This window comes from Antedon mediterranea, chromosome 5 (assembly GCF_964355755.1).
Source record: "Antedon mediterranea chromosome 5, ecAntMedi1.1, whole genome shotgun sequence".
In the NCBI taxonomy this organism is placed as follows: Eukaryota; Metazoa; Echinodermata; class Crinoidea; order Comatulida; family Antedonidae; genus Antedon; species Antedon mediterranea.
Window position 1 is genome coordinate 31,230,571 of NC_092674.1, and position 21,092 is coordinate 31,251,662.

Genomic DNA, 21,092 nt, shown 5'->3' on the forward strand with positions numbered 1-21,092 from the left:
TCAGAGCTGGGATACATTATATCTTTTTATAGGAATTTTGTAACTAATTTCCATCAATATTTTGTAGATTCAGATTTTGTGGCTTGCAATCTAAAGCTCTGTCTACACTATCAAAAACAAAAAAAAAGTGTGATGTGGCCAAATATGGTAGTAATATGCCCAAATATGGTAGCGATATGTCTATTATATGGGCACATTACATACATTTTTATAGTGTAGACAGAGATTAACATTTCACCCTTACCATCAGGACAAAAATAATTTTTTTTCTTTTTTATTATCGTTTTCACAATTGTTGCAGCAGAACCAATTTAATCAAATTTCCAACTCATCCATAAAAAAACAATACAGTTTATAAATTCAATTGTGCTTTTAGGAATTATATACATATTATCTACCGTATATATAAATGGTAGTTATTGCAATTGTATAAAACTCAATAACAATATTTTATAGATGTATAAAATAAAAAAAGCCGATTCTAATTCATAAATTTCTATTTTTATGTATTTTGAGTTGATTGCATTTTGTCTTGAAGTCAATCATTCATCAATTCAAATACATTTTAAAAACTTTGCAAGATTACAATTGCTTAAAATGTACTTTTTTTAATAGTCTTGATGGAATTTTCAAAATGCAATTGTATAGATTAGGTTTTGAAAACAAGACACCAGTTTACCATCAAGTTGGATTAAACCTGCCAGTTGGCATCTGACAACAGTCATGTAAGATTTACAAATGCTTAAGATAAAAGTTATTAGCAACAGTAAAAGAAAAGTAATAAACAAATGACAAACCACTCTTTGAAGGGGGTCTACAGATAATAAAGAGTGGAGAATAAACACTCTGTACAACATCAAATACAGGAGATTTTATGGGCTTACCTAGAAATAGGCTTCCATTACACTTGTGTGGCCTTACAGGAGTATTTACCAGTGGATAGCTAGCCAGTAAAATGTATGGAAGAGGTCATATTATGCAGTCAGGTAATATTTGAAGAAGAGAAAACAAACATGATTGAATACTAAAAGCTCCTAGGACCAAGGATAAGTCAATCTTAAAAGTTGGCTTTAATACCAAAGAAAACAATGAAATGCAAAGTATACTTATAAATTACAAAAATTAAACTTTAAGTCAATATTTAAAGTGAATTATAACGTTTATTGTTCTTGAAAATACTTAAACTTATTAAATACAGATTTAGTTAATAAATACAAAGTATATTGAACTATTGAATGATATGCCTCATGGTTATATTACAGAAACTAAATAACATTATTGCTTGTAACTTACAACATGATACACTGTGAGGTTAGCGTATCATTATTATACACCCCCACACATCTGTTGCACCCCAACCCGCATCAACATTTCACGCCCTTTCTGAAATTACTATACAAGGATTCATACTTCATACAGCACTATGTTCGGTACAACATCAGATGAATGAATGATTTACGATTTCGCTTTTCCCCCCTTACCAATAAAAGATGTATTTATTACTGTATCAGTTTACTACTTTTATCAGATAAAAGTACAATAGGCTGAAGGAGTGAATAATGTTATGTTCTTTAATTGTCTATTCCATTAAAAAACAATATTAATGTTTTTTCCGTCTTAAAAGGGTGAAACGAAAATGCTCTCATGCAACCTGGCCTTGGTGAAAAAAACTTGATAAAACAAATTCACCGCTTTCCCCTATGAATTATTAGATGTTTGTGGAACAAAAGTTAATTACAAAATGATTATCTGAATTGAAAAAGTGTATCTTTTTTAAAGGTGTATTTACACAAGAGTTACTACTAGTTATTGTACATGCGCAGAAAGCGCTCATGTGCAGTATTATACCCGTGTCGTTAACATCGATGTGTAATAACAAATTTTTTTTTTTTCATTTGAACACAGAACAAATGACTGTTAATTATGATTGACGGCAATTTAACAGATAGAAAAAAGATTGGTAACCAGCATAGTTTAACTATGATTGACCGCAATTTCAGATAGAGAAAAGATTGGTAACCAGCATAGTTTTATTTAAATAAAAACAAAACATTCTTTTATAATATAGAACATCGATTGAAAACTGTGAAGGCAGTTAGAGGATTTACAGAAAGCTACAAAACATAATGATACAAAGTAATTTAATTCTTTTACAAAACACACAAAGCCGATTATCCCATACAATTAACAAATCAAAGTTATTGTGATAACAAAAAAAATGAACAAAACTGAAATGCTAATCATTCTTTTTATCAAATCATATGTGTTAAAATAATCGTACAATAAAGCAATTTATTGCTTGTTTGAACGGGATAATAATTTTTATTACCTCTCTTCCTATCTATAGTTGTAAACAGATGTTTTTCCAATTGTATCCGTTTATCTGTTAGCCACAGATGTGTGATTTTTGTGATTGCCTTTTGTATATTGCCTTCTTAAATTGCATATAAAAACCAGAATCATATCAGAAGACGGAAGCCATAACATTTGAAAACACTGGTAAAAATAACAAACTTGAAATTGGACAAATGTGAAGGAAGTATGAGTTATCTGCAGTAAAAGTTCAACTGCAAGTATGTGCTCATTTTAAGTCTGAAACACATCTTATTCCTATAATTGTTATGAATTAATTTATAATTAAATTCATATAAATTTAAAAAAGATGACGATGATTGATGATGATGTATGATGTTGTTGATGATGATGATTATGATGATGATGATGATGATGATGATGATGATGATGATGATGATGATGATGATGATGATACTAAAGATTTGATGAATTCAATATAAATGTTAAAACATGTGACATTGTACAGAGTAAAGGTTTAAATTTCATTATTAATATTTGACCACCGGTGTTATTTATCTCAAAGAAACTAATTACACAATTGTATACAAACTATCAGTATGCTTCACAATTACCATACATTATTTGCTTTGTGTCCCAAATCATAGATTTTGTTTAATTAATTTTACTCCGTCTCATTTCAGTATATTGACACAGTTGACAATTGATAAGAAAACATTTCACGATCCATTAATAATATCTCTTAGTTGTCGTTATCAACATTTCTTTGTAAATAACTATAGTAGTATGATGTACTAATCGTTAATGGATACCAAATCTTCATACTGTCGTTATATATTATATTTTTGCCGGATGTCTTATCAACAGCACTATCATCGTGGTTAACGCATTTTAAAAATGTATTTATTTATGGTTCCCATTTGTTTACTCTTTTATCTTAAAATAATTTGTTGTGAGGTAATTTCTCAATTCATTTTCAAATCTTGATAGTCATGCCCAAAACAAAATGATTTTTTATCATCTTTCCAGGCATTTTTCAATCAATAAATCATACTTTATTTAAAAGAACATTATTTTGTTACACTTTATACACAAATATAACCTACACAGTTGTAAGGAGTTACTAATTGAATCAAGTCACTACCAACCTATAATTCATAGGATGATGATTACATTTTAAAACTTCTTACAGCAAATATCTTTCCAGTAATATATAGGGCAAGGAGTCATCATTAATCCTTATTAAATTCGTATCAGGAATAAATATACTATACAAAAATACAGTAGTAGCTTTCTTGGAATTGGGACATAACTACACAAAAGAATACTCATAATAACTTCCTAACTATACAGTAGTAGAAAATAGGTTTAGATAACTACCAATCGCATTGCCAAAATTTGATAAATCGCATCATCAGCTAAAAGATAAATAACGCATTGCTTTTTGTCCAGCTATTTTGTATGAACATGTAAACGATTAATTTAAGTTTATTGTTATTGTTTAAGAAGAATTGAGCATTCTTTATAAATGTCTAGAAATTGATGAAAATGATGAAGTGTTCCTGTAAACAAGGTGTTTTTACTCGTTCCAATTAATCATTTTTAATGCACAATAATCTTAGCTACTATTATTTTTTTTTATTGACAATCATCATTTAGATATAATTTGTAATTCTTCTGTTATTCTTCTCAAGTCAAGGTCTGAAAATTTATGTTTGTAAATATGTTGTCTCGGTAAACAAAGTTGTCCCTGCAAGCCATCAAACTACAATTTATTAAAACGTTTTATCCTGTATGATCATTGCCTATTATCGACCTAATGTGTAAATTGAAAAATCTACTTTCCATCTTTGAATTTTATAAGGGTTTTTTTCAAAAAATAAAACAGGGCAGGTTAACTTTATTCTGGACTTTTATGTTAGCTTATTTCTGTCCAGCACAATCACATTAATTACGACTACATTAAAGCCTGTCTAAAAGCCTACACTATCAAACTTTATGAGACAAAAAATATGATGTGCCCATATATGGACATGATGATGTCATATCACTATTATATTTGGGCATATCACTACCATATTTGGGCACATCAAACTAGTTTGATAGTGTAGACAGAGCTTTAATTTAGAATCAGAGTTGTAATTGTTTTATTGTTTCTGAAGGTCAAAAATGGATGTAAACACAAATATGAAGTAGTTGGCGTAAACATCACGATCTGCTGTGCACTTAAGCTGCAAATACCAATATTCATTATGATGAGGTGAGAGTTTGAAATTACGAGTATACTTCATCATCTGTAGAATTAATTGGATTTCATAATACATAATGCCAATTGATATTGTAGAAGAACACTACCCGAGGCCTTATAAATTATAAGTCTTCTTGATAGCCGCTCTGTATTAATAACAATAATCACCACAGCGATGGAAATACATTTGGATATAGATTTTCATGTGCAGCAGATTAACTTATGAGAAAATAAACTATATCATGAATTAAATAATTTTCCAAAGCACTTCAATTTAATAACATATTCTATCAGGTAATAAATAAGCTTTTCTATTTGCAAATTATCAACAAATTCAATTTATTATCGATCCATCAACATTATTTTCCTATATAGTAACATGACTTTTAAAAGTACTATGTCTGTACTTAATGTACCACTATATGTTGTAAGTCTGTACTTAATGTACTACTATATATTGTAAGTCTGTACTTAATGTACATATGTTGTAAGTCTGTACTTAATGTACTATGTTGTAAGTCTGTACTTAATGTACTACTACAGTATATGTTTGTAAGTCTGTACTTAATGTACATATATTGTAAGTCTGTACTTAATGTACATATATTGTAAGTCTGTACTTAATGTACTATGTTGTAAGTCTGTACTTAATGTACATATATTGTAAGTCTGTACTTAATGTACATATATTGTAAGTCTGTACTTAATGTACATATGTTGTAAGTGTGTACTTAATGTACATATATTGTAAGTCTGTACTTAATGTACTATGTTGTAAGTCTGCACTTATAGTATCTTGTAAAGTTAGGTTTGAACTTACTATTTTTCAAGCCTATACTAAATAAAATGCTATATGTTTACTTATTACTATATGTTGAGGTCTGTACTTAGTATCTTTCAAGTCTATACTTAATATGCTGTTTATTTGTCTACAACAATATTATTCTAATGATTTCAAATATTGTATTCAAGATACCTTTCAATTAATTAATCAATTATATAAAACACTATAGAAATTATAATAATTGATTTGTTCTGTATTGCTTATAATAAATATTACGTTACGAATAGACAGAATATAATAAGAAGCAGTATTTAATGAAACTACTATTTAATGTAGACTGGTAATTGTCTTCTTCAAAGTAAATATATCTCTATTTGTAAAATGAGAAAATACTAACTAATAGTTGGTGATGAGAAATCAAGCGATAAAATAAATTTATGTAATTTGAAGTTTATGTAGTTTTTACAAAGGTGCAAGAAAAAGTAAATAAATAATTCCATACAAGGTCTTTACGTGATTCAATTTTGTAAATTATTCCAAAATATAAGTTCAGTAACCAACAAAACAGACAAAAAAAGAATAAATCTTACAACGAGCAGCTTTTACTAAAGCGCTCAACAATTTATAAACACAATTAACAATTAAATCATTTATTTGAATTCACAGATAGCACGACTGATCAGCTACAGCATCATTCTTATATATTCATTCGGGAGAAATAAACAAAATTAATAATTGATTGTACTATTGAATGCAGGGACATTCACCTTTTACAATTGAAATCTAGAATTTAAGCTTGTCAATTATAATTTGTAGAAATGAGAGTGTGCACTTTTTTTCTATGAATGCGATATCACATTTCCTGACGCGATGTGCGAATTTATCCAATATTATATTTCATATAATTTTCTTTTAAATCTTTGAAGATAATGAAAATTCTGTTGGAAAATAAGAGGTTTAAGAACTTAGATGTAATACTCGTATGGACTGTTTAAAATTTAAAATTCTCAATATAACACAAACAGTATACTTGAACATAACAACAAGTACTGTACGTTAAATATTAACTAACAAAATATTTATCATATATGATTACAAATAATAATAATTTGATTGCTTTTAAAGTTAAAAAAGTTTGGTTTTGTATGAAAACTTTTGTCTAAAAACTAATAAAAAAAGATGTAAAAACTAACAAAATGGATGAGTAGAAATGTGCATACAGGATGAAAAGGTAAAAAATGACTAAATTTATTGATTACCAATTATTATTGATTATTGCTTTATTGATAATGGACAAAAATGTTATCTTATGAATAATTGTGCATCTCTAAATTAATAAAATAAAATGTTTGCAATGTTTATTTGTTTTGATTTGGAGAAGTATAATTACAAAGATTTATTGTGATTGTTTGAAAAAGCTAATATTTGACAAATTCATTATTTCTTTCTTTGTTTAATTTCTGGTGACATAATTTACAAGCATTGAACAAGATTTATAAAGCTATAATGTGTAAATTATATAGTCAGTGTACTAATGATGTATGCTATAAATAATGCCTCAAATAATAGTACATTTCTTAAATTCAATTAATTTTATAAATAAGTTGTCAAAAATAAATAATTTTGTTAATTTAAATACGTATTTAATCACATTGTATTTTAAATAATCATTTACATAAAAGTAAAAATATTGTTTGATCATTTAATGTTTCGTCAACTTATTCTGCAATTTCATTGTTTTTCAACAAAAATAACAGTATATACATTTAGATTTGATAATAGTATCCTTGTTTAAATAAATACATTATTGATTTTAATATAATTCAATGGCTGGTGTCTAATTGCCTACCATATGACATTTCACATAGAGATATACTAATTAACATATTAATAAGTAGTATTTATTATTATGTGTTTTATTGTTAACAATTAAGATATATTTAAAAACTATTGTATATTGAAAAAATGTAATTAGAATTGAAACCCATTTTCATTTTTATTAAATAATATATTTGTATGCTTTAATAAAATGTGATAATTTTACAATTTTAGATATATACTATATATTTATATTTTAAATATTTAAATTTATTTTTCACCATTAATTTTTTTTAAATGTTTATATATATGAAATATACAGTAGGTGTCATGCAACAGAATAATACAATTTATTAAAAATTTTTCTTTCAAGATAAATCATATATTATATATAATTGTAGAATTAATTAATTAACAGTGGCACATAATTGCTATAATTCTGTAAATAGTGGGTCTAAGTATGGACTAATAAATGAGACCGAATGTGGTGGGCCTTCACATATTTGATTGCAAAACTTTTTTTTCAATATTTTCAAAGGATAAATGTTTATATAATTTAACAATTTAGTTAATAAATGGTACTTGATTTATTGATTATAACAATACTTTTAATATATATGTATTTATTTATTTATTATATGTGATATAATAAGTATAAAATATAACAAATAATATTGTCTTACCTGGCTGTGGTACAATCTTGGTATAAGATATCAAACTGTTCCCTGGTCAAAAGTTTGCATCGATTTACACCAGGTTGTATTGCCCCAAGACCACGTAAGATTCTAACTTGTTCCACATTACAAACAACTGGTGTAATTTCTAGTCTTTTCAACTTGGTATACACTGTATGTAGTCCTCCGACAAGATGTTTTAGAAACAGTTCAAATGCTTGTGGTAAGCATATCATCATTAGACCATTAATGTTAAAACTGGCAACTTTAGCCCCACGATATTCGACGAGTTTGCATTCATTATTCGCCGGGTCACTGCTAACAGGGGCTGGAGTACTGTAAGCCGTTTTCTCAAGTTTATACAACACACTCGTTGGTGGTATTTGAGTTGGCGGTGAACTAACAGCCATATCTGAATATTTCATATAAAATAACTATTTAAAAAACAAATACTAGCGATTTACTTATTTCAGACTGGTGGTAGTAGAGCACGTACGTAATTCTCTAACCCAGTGCTTCGCACGAGTGTTACTATCTAACTGTTCATTCGTTGGTTGGTAGAAATCGTCAAGTGTTTTGATAGCGAGGTCATAGAGGTCACTCATACTATTATCACTCGCAGGGGTGTTGCCGAAACAACGTATATAACAATAATTGATTCGCGTCATATCTAACTAGTAAATTTACCCTTCGAGTATAAACAATTTTCCATATCCTCAAATTTAAAAAGGCGTTAACACAATTTGATTAGAATTTAAGTATAGAATGGTGATTAACAGTTAGTAAAGCGAAAATAAAAGACATTTTTTTTCTATGAACCCATTGGAATCGTTCGTTTGGTATCGCCTCACGCGATACCAAACAAACAAAACGACTTAAATTGCGATAATTTTAATCCTATATTATGTAGGAATATGTTAAGGCCTTGGTGAGAGTTCGTTCATTCTGGGTTTTAGAACAAAAGAAGTGTTTATCTAATTTCTCAAGTCTACAAAAGTAAACTTGTTTAATTTGCTTGTTTCATTATGTTTGATAATTTATTATTTTTCTGTTTTATAAGTAAAACGAAAAAAAACCTCGCTAAAATCAAGTTTTAAATGTTATTACCTAAATGTCATTACTATAAACTATACCAAATTAATTTCTGTGCTTTCCATTTTGTTGTTGTAAAAATGTATCAATTATTAATTTATTTACTCACAATTGATATGGTTATGTATATACTCTATATATTCTTTCTATATTAAAAAAAAATTAAAACTATTAGAAATATAGATGTTGATTCAGTACCATATTTTTATACATTTGTACTGTTTTGTTTTTCTAGGCATCAAATTTTCGAAATAAATGTTATTTATATTTTATTCTTGATAGGCTTTGATGATAAAACAAAATAATAATATCAATTGTAATGTTAAAGAAGTCAAGCCATGATCCATAATGTGAATTATTGTCTTTTGCAGATGATCCATTTTGTTGGTCTAAATAAGACGCAATTAACAAGCTGCATGCAATCAGAGTCAATTAAACATCATCGTCAATATACAGCACTATGTTCGCTGCTGCAATAACATATCTCACACATACGTTTATGATACTCTTAAAGTGCTAGTAAGCGGTGTGTTTCAACTTCATATATAGATCAGTAAAGTAGGTTATACTCATATTATGGTGTCGTGAGTTTGGCATATTGCGGCCGCAGATACGCGCACACAGTTAAACAATCCAAAATATACCGAATATGATACTTTAATGGCCGCATTTCTCTTTTACAAGTAAAACGTTAAGACGAATAAAATGTTATGATTACACACTGTGACTGCTGTCTAACCATTAGTTAGGATATGTTTGACTACATCTCAACTACGCTAGTATTTATACAGTAATCTTTAATAAACATTGCTATGGAGTAATGGAATGTAATTTTTGATCTAATTTTGGAGGAGGACCAACTGATCCGACCGACCGGAGTCGATAAGTACAAAACATCAGAGAATGTAATTACAAATAAAATGTGTTCAATAGCATATAGATAGATATAAGAATTCTTTAAATGTTTAGAATTTAATTACAATTATGATTTATGCCAAAAAGAGCAATAAATAAACGACATTATTGGGCGTGGTATGGAACCGGAATCGAACAAATGCGTTACAGTACCGTAGGGGATATTTAATTTAGTATTGTTGTAAAATGTAGCGTATCAGATAGATGGTGTCGTACTTAAATAGAAAGTATACGACACCCTCTATTCAAAACAAAGTTATTATTTAAAAAAATAATACTTTAATGAGGAACTGTGTTAAACCGACTAAACAATACAGCTAGCCCGCGGGTAAACGTCTCTCCGACACGACACCTAATACAAGAGATATAAAAAATGAGATTTTTCAAATATCATAACTCGATTTCGTGTGATAATCTAATAAATAGATATATTAAAAATACGATTAACGTCAATAAATGCTGTTAATATTATTGGAAAGTGTAATACAGCTAAATAATAAATACCTTAGTATAATGTTAAGTGTAACAATGGAACAAGCAATTGCGGTTATATGCTGAACAATTAACGTCGCAAACCAAAACTTATCAACCAATCAGAACCATTGTTTGGCGATTACGTCACTGATGGTCTGCACGACACCAATTATTGTTTGGTCTTTTTACGTATAATAATGGTATAACCCTGAGGGGTTTGCAATACTTGTATCTGACACAACAATTTAAATTGTTGTCTCAGGTTTAAGATAAACATATATCAATATTATTTGACAGAAAAAAATCAATGTATTTAATTTAACCATGTACAAATGGATCAGGTTACCTATAATTTATAAACTGTATATTGTTGGAAATAAACGGCTTTTTGTTTTTGGAAAGGATTATAGGGAAAATAGTATTGGAATGGTTTGGACGCAACAAGGACGTAAGCGTAACGCAACTGATTTGACCAATCACAAGTAATGAATTATTTAAACTATCGCGTGTCATTGGTCAACTCGCTTGCGTTACGTCTGTAGTAGGATCCAAACGTTATAGTCAAAAACCAAGATTGAAAAAATGTTACATAACATGTAACATAATTAACAATGTTACATAATAATAAGTTAGGCTTATTCACGAAAAATATACCATGGTAGTTTAGTTTGGTGTTCTTTATATTGATGGCATAAACATTTGGGGCGTGGCAGTTGCTATGACGATAAATGTATTAATGCTTGATTCGACAAACATTGTTACAAAATGTCATTATACAAATAAGTCGGTCAATACAATTAAATAAATGGTTTCCCACTTTGCCTCATCTCAATAAATGCTTCATTTTTTTTGTAGAAAAGAACATTTTAACAAATCATCATTAGTCGGTCGACGAAAATGTTTATATTTGTACCAGCGACACATTAGCAATAATATTGGATTTTAAAAGCAACGTCTCCTCAATATTTGTAATTGGGTCAAGTGTTTTGTTCAGTTACAACGCAATGGTCCGTGACGATCGCCAAGCACATTCATAGAGCACACCACGCATGCGCATCCATAGAGTATGTCCACGCATGCGCATCATCTTGACAAGCATCATTACTTTAGAACATTCTTTATGTCATACTTCTGTATTGGGTAATGTAACACAAGTACTAAATAGTTTGATTCAGTTTGAGGGCACTATTGAAATACCAATTTTGTATTTTGAAACTAACGACTGATTTATATGATGTCATTTAAATTTCCTAACCGTGAAATACAAGCCAGATTGATGGACTGTTATATAACCACTTTCGCAGTTATTTACATAAAAGGTTACATTAATAAAAACCAAGAAATTAAATCACATCAATAAAGTGTTTATTTAAAAGTCAAAGTCCTTTGTCGGTTTTTAGTTTCAAATCCCCAGTGTTCTTGGTGCTTGGTGATTTGCGCTAGGGGAGTCAAATGAGATGGGGTGAAAAGCACACTGAATATCATGTCGTTTAGATAATATTAATGCATTATATTTTGATGTTATATCGCACCAGGAATGTGTAGTAGTTTAATGACTGGCTAAAGCTCTGTCTACACTATCAAACTTTATGTGATATGCCCATATATGGACATGATGATGTCATATCGCTACCATATTTGGGCATGTCACTAGGCACATCACATTTTTTGTGTCACATAGAGTTTGTGTAGACAGAGCTTTAATCTTTTTAAAAACATAATATAAGGCCTAATTTTTTTTTCTGGGAGAAAAAGACCTTTCTAAGCTATACTTTTGTCAACGAATTTCAGTGTCCAATTTGATAGATATTTGTTTTCTTTCTTTCTTTTAAAATCAAAATAATTATGTCTATAACTCAATTCATTTCCAGAGTAGGCTTACTTACTCAACAATGAATATTCCGTGTGAACATGAATGAAAAAATCAGATAAAACTGATTTCCAATATCAAATAGAACCAATACCAATCAATTACGTAAGAGACAGTCGAAACCAAAATACAGAAGTTATTAAAATCTATCGAACGATAACACAGCATTAACAAAGCGGGCGCGATCAATCCCGCGTACGCGCGTCTACTACTTCATACTGTGTTCGATCAAGCTAACACGAATTTAAGATATTTTATTATGAAATTAAAGTGATTGAAATTTGAGAGATGATTAATTTGACTGGTTTGAATGTTATTTCAAATACAAGTTTGTTCAATTTAGAAAAAAGCATTGGTTTCTTATAACACGTTATTTGTACTCAATGATGTATCGTGGCAGGTCTTTTGTGTTGTTCCTCGATGCCAATTTCCTTTTTGAGAATAATTACTTGTTTGTCTCAGTTGTTAAAATGATTTTAGTGTGGTATCATATAAATACGATATTTGATCGTGAGCACTAATATTAGATATTCGTGTGCTCGACTTAAGTTAACGAGATATCAACTACATTTAGCTTTTTCGAATAATTGCTCTGATGATGAAAAAAATGTTGAAGGGAAAATGTCTCAAAAATTAATCTCAGAAAAAAATGATTAAAATATAGTATGATGAGTGAACGCGCTGCAACCAGAATGACAAACCAATATTATTTTAAACATTATTAATGTTTTTAGGAAATGATGAATGTGAAATGTATTTTGTCGGAGATTAATACGTGACAGTATTTTACATTAATCTTCATTTCTTCCAAAATCATTACAAAAAGTTTAATTTGGTAATGATTCAAATGATTCGGTTTTATTACAATTATGAATCATAACAATCTGGTCAACGAATTGACAAACACATTTAAAGCTCTATCTACACTATCAACAAACTTTATGTGACAAAACAATGTGATGTGCGCATATATGGACATGATGATGTCATATCACTACCATATTTATTCATATCACTACCATATATGGGCACATCACACTTTTTTTTGTCAAACTAGTTTGATATTTGGGATAGAGCTTTAGTTCTTCTTAAGAGACAATATTCAACTTAAATACCCAGAGATTTCTATAAAGCTTTGTCTACACTATCACACTTTATGTGAAAAAGTGATGTGCCCATGGACACGATAACGTCATATCACTACCATATTTGGGCGCATCACACTTTTTTTTGTCAAACTAGTTAGATAGTGTAGACAGGGCTTAACTGATGAGTTTTAAAAAGTAACCATGAACATAGACAAAATGGAATACTGTATTATAATAATAAAAGTATCATTATTACATCGTGTTTATTATTTAGAGTTTGTGTTGTTGTCAATGGTGAAATGATGACGACAGAGAACATGAATTCTAGATATATATTCTGTTTCCATATCTTTATAATATTCACGGAATATTTATTGTTCAGTAAAATAATTATACTTTTACCAATTGTAAATAAAATACTTGCAGCGTGGACATGAATATAATGAAGGCATTTAATATGCAATTTTGAATTATTGCATCGGAGTTTGAATATTAATATTTAAGTTCTTGTGTGTTACAGTGTATGTTATTAAAGAATTTTCATCAAGCACAAACAAAAATCGATATTTAAAAAAACATGATACGTTTTAATTTATTTTTAATTGAATTTTATGGAATTAAAGTGAGTTATCATTATATTCATTTTGTTATTTTTTTTTGTTACACACACGCAAACATGAATTAATTCTTAGTGGTTGTGAACTTGATGCAATGTCTTAAAAATAACAAATTAAAAGTAAGGCTGTGCTTGAATTGAACAAAATGAATTTAATAGGATATTTTATGGGAAATTGTTCGTCAGTAATTCAAAATGAAGATGATAACTAAAGTTATATATTAAAATAATGAATTTAACTTTCATAAAGTTTATGTAACAAAATATATTAAAAAAACAATCGATGGCATAAACTATTTAAACAAAACTGGTATATATTATATTAGCTTGTGTTCTTTAATTAAAATGACATGAAATAAGCAATTCATGAATACCACGAGGTCACCGATTGTCGCATTTTGAAAACCTTTAAAAATTACAGAACTTCACCAACGCCTCCTATTATACGTTTTCAAATTACACTCAGGCGAAAGCTCTGTCTACACTATCAAATATGGTAGTGATATGCCCAAATATGGTAGTGATATGCCCAAATATGGTAGTGATATGTCCAAATATGGTAGTGATATGACATCAACGTGTCCACATTTGTTTCATCACATTCAGTTTGATGTGGAGACAGAACTTAACAAATCGAAATTGTTTTCTAACATTAACAAGCAGCTTATTTATTACATCTCATAGTTTCTGCTTTAAATATTTAAGTTTTACAATTTGAACTATCATTTCTAGTGGTTGCTTGTAATCTTGTTCTTAAATATTTTCTTGATATTGTTATTGAAATTAAGTTTGACCATGAAATAAAATATTGAATGAATACTTATCCTTGTGTCTACACGATACACACAACAACGCGTTTTATTTTGGTACATTACCTGCAAGATTTTAATCATAATCAGAGAGATTTTCAAAATTAAAATATCTATAAATATTCCTCGCGTCATAATCTGTTCGTTGTAACGGTTTTAATTGACAGCTTTTGTTTGAAATTAAACAGACAAATTAAAAGTGATAGGTGAACGTCCGGGGTTGGATTCTCTAATGAACTTATTATCTGTTTTGTCAAAGCCTTTATAGCTAATTCAATAGCAATCAAACAAACAAGATATTGCATTAGTTGCCAGACCTTATGACAGGTGATTGAGAAAGAAAAAAGCGTTTTAAAATTGTTGGTGAACGCGTTCTGAACGGATTGTTAAACGCTTGTAATACTTTAATAATGAATGTCATTGAGATTCAGACTCTCAGGAGGAATGCCGTATATTATTTAAACTAAAATTAACATTTAATCTAAAGCTCTGTCTACACTATAAAACTTTAGTGTTACAAAAAAATGTGATGTCATAATATATGGACACGATGATGTCATATCACTACCATATTTGGGCATATCACATTTTTTGTCACATAAAGTTTGATAGTGTAGACAGTGCTTAAGCAACTGTAATGTGTACATTTATTTAGGACATATAAACGCGAAATGCGTGAAACTTTGGTAAATAACGACGCGCGTTCCAATCTTTTAGACGCGCACCATGTACACTAATTTGACTCAATCAATTTAGCATTATAATGTTTTATTCAGGTTAACAACCGATTGGAAATGTTTCTAGAACATGATGTGGCCTTTAACAGTGGGTCCACATATCTAGACTCAAACTGATGCATGACTAGGCAGTTAATGTACCTGGAAGGAACCGTGTTCTCTCTCTTACCAATAATCACAGGAGACGAAATCTTATCTGTAAACTACAGACTAATAATATTATCTTATTTTTTTCTGTACGAAATACGACGGTGTAAGACTGCTCAGCTCATAGTATTAAAGCTTGGTTCCCACTAGGACGCAACGCAAGAAAGTAAAACGTGTGTTAACCAATGACAAGCGACAGTTCAAATAAACCATGACCATGACTTGTGATTGGTCAACTCACTACGTTGCGGCTACGTCATTGCATTGCGTCCTAGTGGGGGAACTAAGCTTAAGTAGACCTATAGTTATCGATCATTTCTATCTGTCTATGTATATTTATCATGCTATTTATTAACACCACTTAAGTCACTAGACTTTCCTCGTTTCGCAATACCGTTAACAATGACAGTTTTATTACGATAAAATGAATATCATTTATCATGAAAAAGATATCATTTAACACTATCAATACAAGTTCATTTTGAGATCACAAGATGGCTATTTTGGGATGCAAACTTCGGGACGTTCCGGTAGACTTCGGGATGTTTCGGCAGTCTTAGGGATCTTCCGGTACACTTCGGGAAAGAGTCACGTTTTGATTGCTTGTTTTCATTGGTTGAAAGTATAGCAACTGAAATTCCGAACTAAAAGTGCACTCCGCTTGCTAACGACGACTTTAATCAGCAAGACTTTTTACATAAAAGGGCATTATGCTTTATATCAATGAAATACGATATATTAAACAGAGATAATCATTGCGTTTTAATGTCGAGAAATGGGGTAGAACTTACATAGAATCTGGTGGATTCATTTGTCGATTCGTGTATAAAGTTCGCCGGGTGAATTAGTTCTCAAATGTGTTCATCTAGACCCTCCTTATTTGCTTTGCTTTATGAAATTTATTACGACATAATTTTATTATCCAATCAAAACAAAACATAGCTTATATACGCGCGCGTGGTCAGTACGCTACCGTCAAGGATCAAAGTGATCACTAAATGTACCGCTCTAAAAAACTAATTGTGCAGAACGCTATATCAATGACATTATTATTAATATGGTTATTATTAATCTGTTTTAATATACGAATCTGTATACATTTTCATCTTTGAAAAAGTTCACCTCGATATACACACGGTTTAATTAAACTCGTTCATTTACAGAAACAAAACACATTAAAACGTCAGTATAGAGCATTACCGATGTCTTTTCCATCTGAACGCACTCTACTTACCGGTTTATTTATACTTAATAAAATGAAAAACACAATAACAAATCAGAAACTTCACCCGATAATAATGAATTTAATCGATCGAACATTAAAATACTATTCATTTCGTGTCACTTCATTTGTTATTTTCATTTAATGGAAATCCTTGCCAGTGAAATCGTTCATCGCAGTAATAACTGTAATGGCGTGCTCATTGTCAAAAAGGCCATATTTCCTTTCATAAAATATGTTGTATTCTTATGAAATGAATGCAACAGCTAATACGATCACTTTTTTTCAAATCAAATTTTCGATGATAACTTAATAATATGTCTATCGTGTCACGTCGTCGTCAAATGAAATTTATTATAAAAATTCGGATAAAAAAATATGATATGTTATCGTTACAAAATCAAATACACCGATCAAAAAGAAAAATGAAAAAAAAAGTGGGGGAAGGGGGCTTGCGTAATGAACTGTACCGACAGTAGTCAGCAAAAGATGATACAGAAAAGACCGTACTAGAATATAGGTAACAACAAAATCAAGGTTTTACGTTATAATAACACAAATTATTCATCTGTAACGTTCGTATACTCAACAGCAATGATATCTAAAAAGATTAAAGTCATTTTGTTAATAAATCTACAATATTTCCCTCGTGAATTCAGAGAACAATTGTTTCAATGACTGCTCCACCACGCATTGAAATCACATATCCTTCACATTCAGCATACGTTTACTAATATAACACGCGTGCGTGTACAAAAGTCGTTGTCAAGCACGCACACGTCACGTAAATTAAAGTATTTGTTTAATAGGTTCGTGCGCATTTACAATAAATTACGTTACAGCAAAAACGTATAATTATTTGTGCGTTATTGTAATCAGGTGTATGTCTTATCGACAATCAAAACTAGCTCTATATCACCATAAATGACAATTATCAGGATATCAGGCAAACAAAGCGCCACGCGTGGGATGCGCGCCGACACGCATGCTTTATATCAACATGCACGGATGATGCCCCAGGCCTAAATAAGCTGAATTACAAAACAGTGACACTTTCATAATAATTTATATTAATATTCTGACAGGTATTACAATGGACTTAGAATATTAAATAGGCCTACATTTAGACAAACTTCCATACGGTACATAAACAAAATCTTGCTTTTTAAATGTTTTGTAGGCCTAATTGGCCAAATTTTAATCTAGGCCTATGCGTCATTTTAATATTTTTAATAAAATATTTTGATGATATAAATTTTAATTTCCTGTTGCGTCTTTTTAATGTAATGTATGCCCACGTGAGTAAAAGATTAAACGAAGTTAAAAGTCTAGCCTAAAGATGTACTTTGCTAAATAACAGCCAAGATCAAGATAATTAAATATAACTGTATTTATATTTTAATGCATTCTGTCTTCATTGGTTGCAACAGTAGTAAACGGATATAAAAACCAAAGTAATCGAATTCAAAGATGGCGATTCCATCGAATGGTCATTCGATTCTATCGAATGGTCATTCGATTCTATCGAATGGTCATTTCACCTTTGACCGTTAGTGATCAAATTAAACTTACAATATCGCATTACCGAAAGTCAAATGAAAGTAATGTATTAAAATGAGCGTACAGTTGAAATGCTGCATGTACGTAAAGCACACTACCGACGGTATGGGTGGTCCTGTGGACAAGAAGCGGACAAAAACCTGTATACGTAACGACTGACATGATGATTGCTTTTACCTGGACTTCGAATAATACACAGATTGCCACTAATGGCTAACTAAACAATTGAGTAGATAGTACATGTCGTAATAAAGTCTCTTGCATGCGTTTATACAAGTCAAGAGGACGATGAAAAATATGACAGTTTGAATTCCGAGTGAAATTAATGGATTGCTGTTTCCGGTCAATCGTATTTGAACCCGGTCACTCAGATTATTAACAAAATTGACATTTGATGTTTGCTTGTCTTTCTCATCAATCTTTCTGTACTCATTACCACTTTCTGAGATCTTATTAGCAAAACAAAAAATTTACAGAACTCAAAAAGGATGGGAATGTGGTTTAGCAGTTCGTCACATCACTCTCTAAATAAGAATATTTAGGTAACTTACCTTAATTCGGGCACAATATAAACTCTAAGTTGAGGCTTAACCTAACAAACCCTTTAATTGGTCCTCCAAATTCTGAATGTAAACTTCTCATTTTAGGTCAAGTCAACGATGTCTATAGGCCTTATAAAATAAACAAACAAAAATCCATGATTTATTTACATTTTCACACCAAGAATTTCTTAAATGATACTTATACTAATCTAAAACTATTATTAAGTATAAATAACTATATAAATTCATGTTTATTTTTGTTATTTCCATTTGATCAGTTCATTTTATTTAAAAATACATGTTAATACTATATTTCCATGGAAACAAAGCACACATGGGCATTGCCATGGAGTAATTAACACCGTAAATTACTCAAAATAAAAAAAAAATATTTCTACTTTTACAATTCGTATATTTCCATTGAAAGAACATGTGGATTCATTGATATTATTAATATGATTGTATACAAACGATATAGTGATAACAACTGTATACAACAACAAATGAAACAGAATTGGATGGGAGAGCGTCACTAGCTACGCGCCTATCGAGTCAACAAGTCATTCTGCGCATTATGTGAATGTATTTAAAAAAAACTCTTATTTAAAAAAAGCACTTTGATTGATTGATTTTATCAATATAGATTCGTACATTCAACACCAATGTGAAATTTGATACCTAAATATAATGATATGTACGAAACATCATTCGTGTTGACATTATATTTTAATTAGCATTCAATAGATTGATTCGTATTGTTGGCAGTCAGGAGACAATTCAGAATGCGTACGATATTAACACGTCTATTCATTTGTGTGTATTGGTTATCACCATCGTTATATAATAAGAAATGAGCTACGAGCGCACAGTCATGATGCCAACATGAAAGAGTCTCCTTAATAGGTGTCCTCTGAATGGGTGTGTCACCATGGGTGTGTCACCATGGGTGTCCCCCTAAATAGAGGAGTCCTAAAAGAAGGTTTATACTGTGTTTATTTAACGAAATTATGTATGGTTGCATTGTGCATTTTGGTTATCAACTGCGTGAAACAAAAAAGGAGGGCTGGTTGTAAGTTTGAATTGACCAATCTGTTAGTATATACCTTCCCACTGCTAATCCGAAGATTCTATCACTGCGTAATAAAAGTTAACAATATAATGTTGAGCTCTGTTATTGATAATTACAACAAATATTTGTGTTTGTATTGTTTCATATCCAAGTTTTAAATTTACTCGCCCTAAGCCCATTCTATAATGTCATATACTAAACGCACATTGTCGTTGGTTACAAACTCAATAAACTACATCATTTTTCTATTGGGACAAAAGGGTAACACGTGACAAACTGGATCAATTCAAAATGGAGCGTACCTCGTTCACTTGAATGTAAATCACCGGTTTAATTATAAATGACTTTCCCTAATTGTCTAGTAGATTGTTATTACAATCATCATAAAAATACTTCATTATTGTTTTCATTATTGCAATCAATTATAAGAACACTTTGCCTCACGCAATTTTACGACTGAACCTCTAATTGCGCGCCACTCGAGTCGTCACACGCCAGTGTTATTTGGTCAATCTGGGTTGTTCTACGTAATGCTAAATGGTCCTACGACCAAATCCATTAACTCCACCCTCGAGTAACATTGTTACCAGGATGTTCGGGTGCGAAGCTGGATCATTATCATATAGATATATAGATGAATATTGATAGGATGCAGTTCTAGCGCTCGCAAATCACTCGAAAAATGCAATTCTTAGACCCTGGATTCAATCGAGTGGCAATCTCACGCAATCATATTGTGAAACAAAGAAACAAACATGCATTATATTGAACAGGTAGATATTACGTTCGTAATTAAATAGTATGATTAATAGCAAAGATAGAAGGATTCGCGTTTGCTTCTCTTCATCCGTGTCACTTGATTAAACGAGAAATCCTTTTAATTTTCATCATATCGCCAAAGAGCTTTGTTTATTTTCGACTCAATCCTGGTTTCTCTTAAAATGCAACTACTTGACTAAAAGAGATGTCCTTGGTACTAAAATATTGCAAGATAAACGTTAATGTAATGCTGATTGCTACAGTGGTCAGTATTCGATTGACAACACTTTGAATTCCGACGTTTCTGTTATCAGGCCTCGTTAGAAACTACTCTTATTTGTCCGAGACGCACTTT

The 21,092-nt window shown here is 30.3% G+C and overlaps 1 protein-coding gene across 2 annotated transcripts in view; it reads right to left on the reverse strand.

Annotated features, from left to right (window-relative positions):
• LOC140050484 (dachshund homolog 1-like) overlaps positions 1 to 8,369 on the reverse strand; it is a 56,363-nt gene extending 47,994 nt beyond the window's left edge. Inside the window, exon 1 of one of the 2 annotated variants that reach the window (XM_072095700.1) lies at positions 7,847 to 8,369. In XM_072095700.1, the coding sequence (XP_071951801.1) occupies positions 7,847 to 8,262 (416 nt within the window). In that variant the 5' untranslated portion in view covers positions 8,263 to 8,369. The remainder of the gene's footprint in view (positions 1 to 7,846) is intronic. The other variant, XM_072095699.1, reaches the window with a different exon arrangement.
• Between the last annotated feature and the right edge of the window lie 12,723 nt (positions 8,370 to 21,092).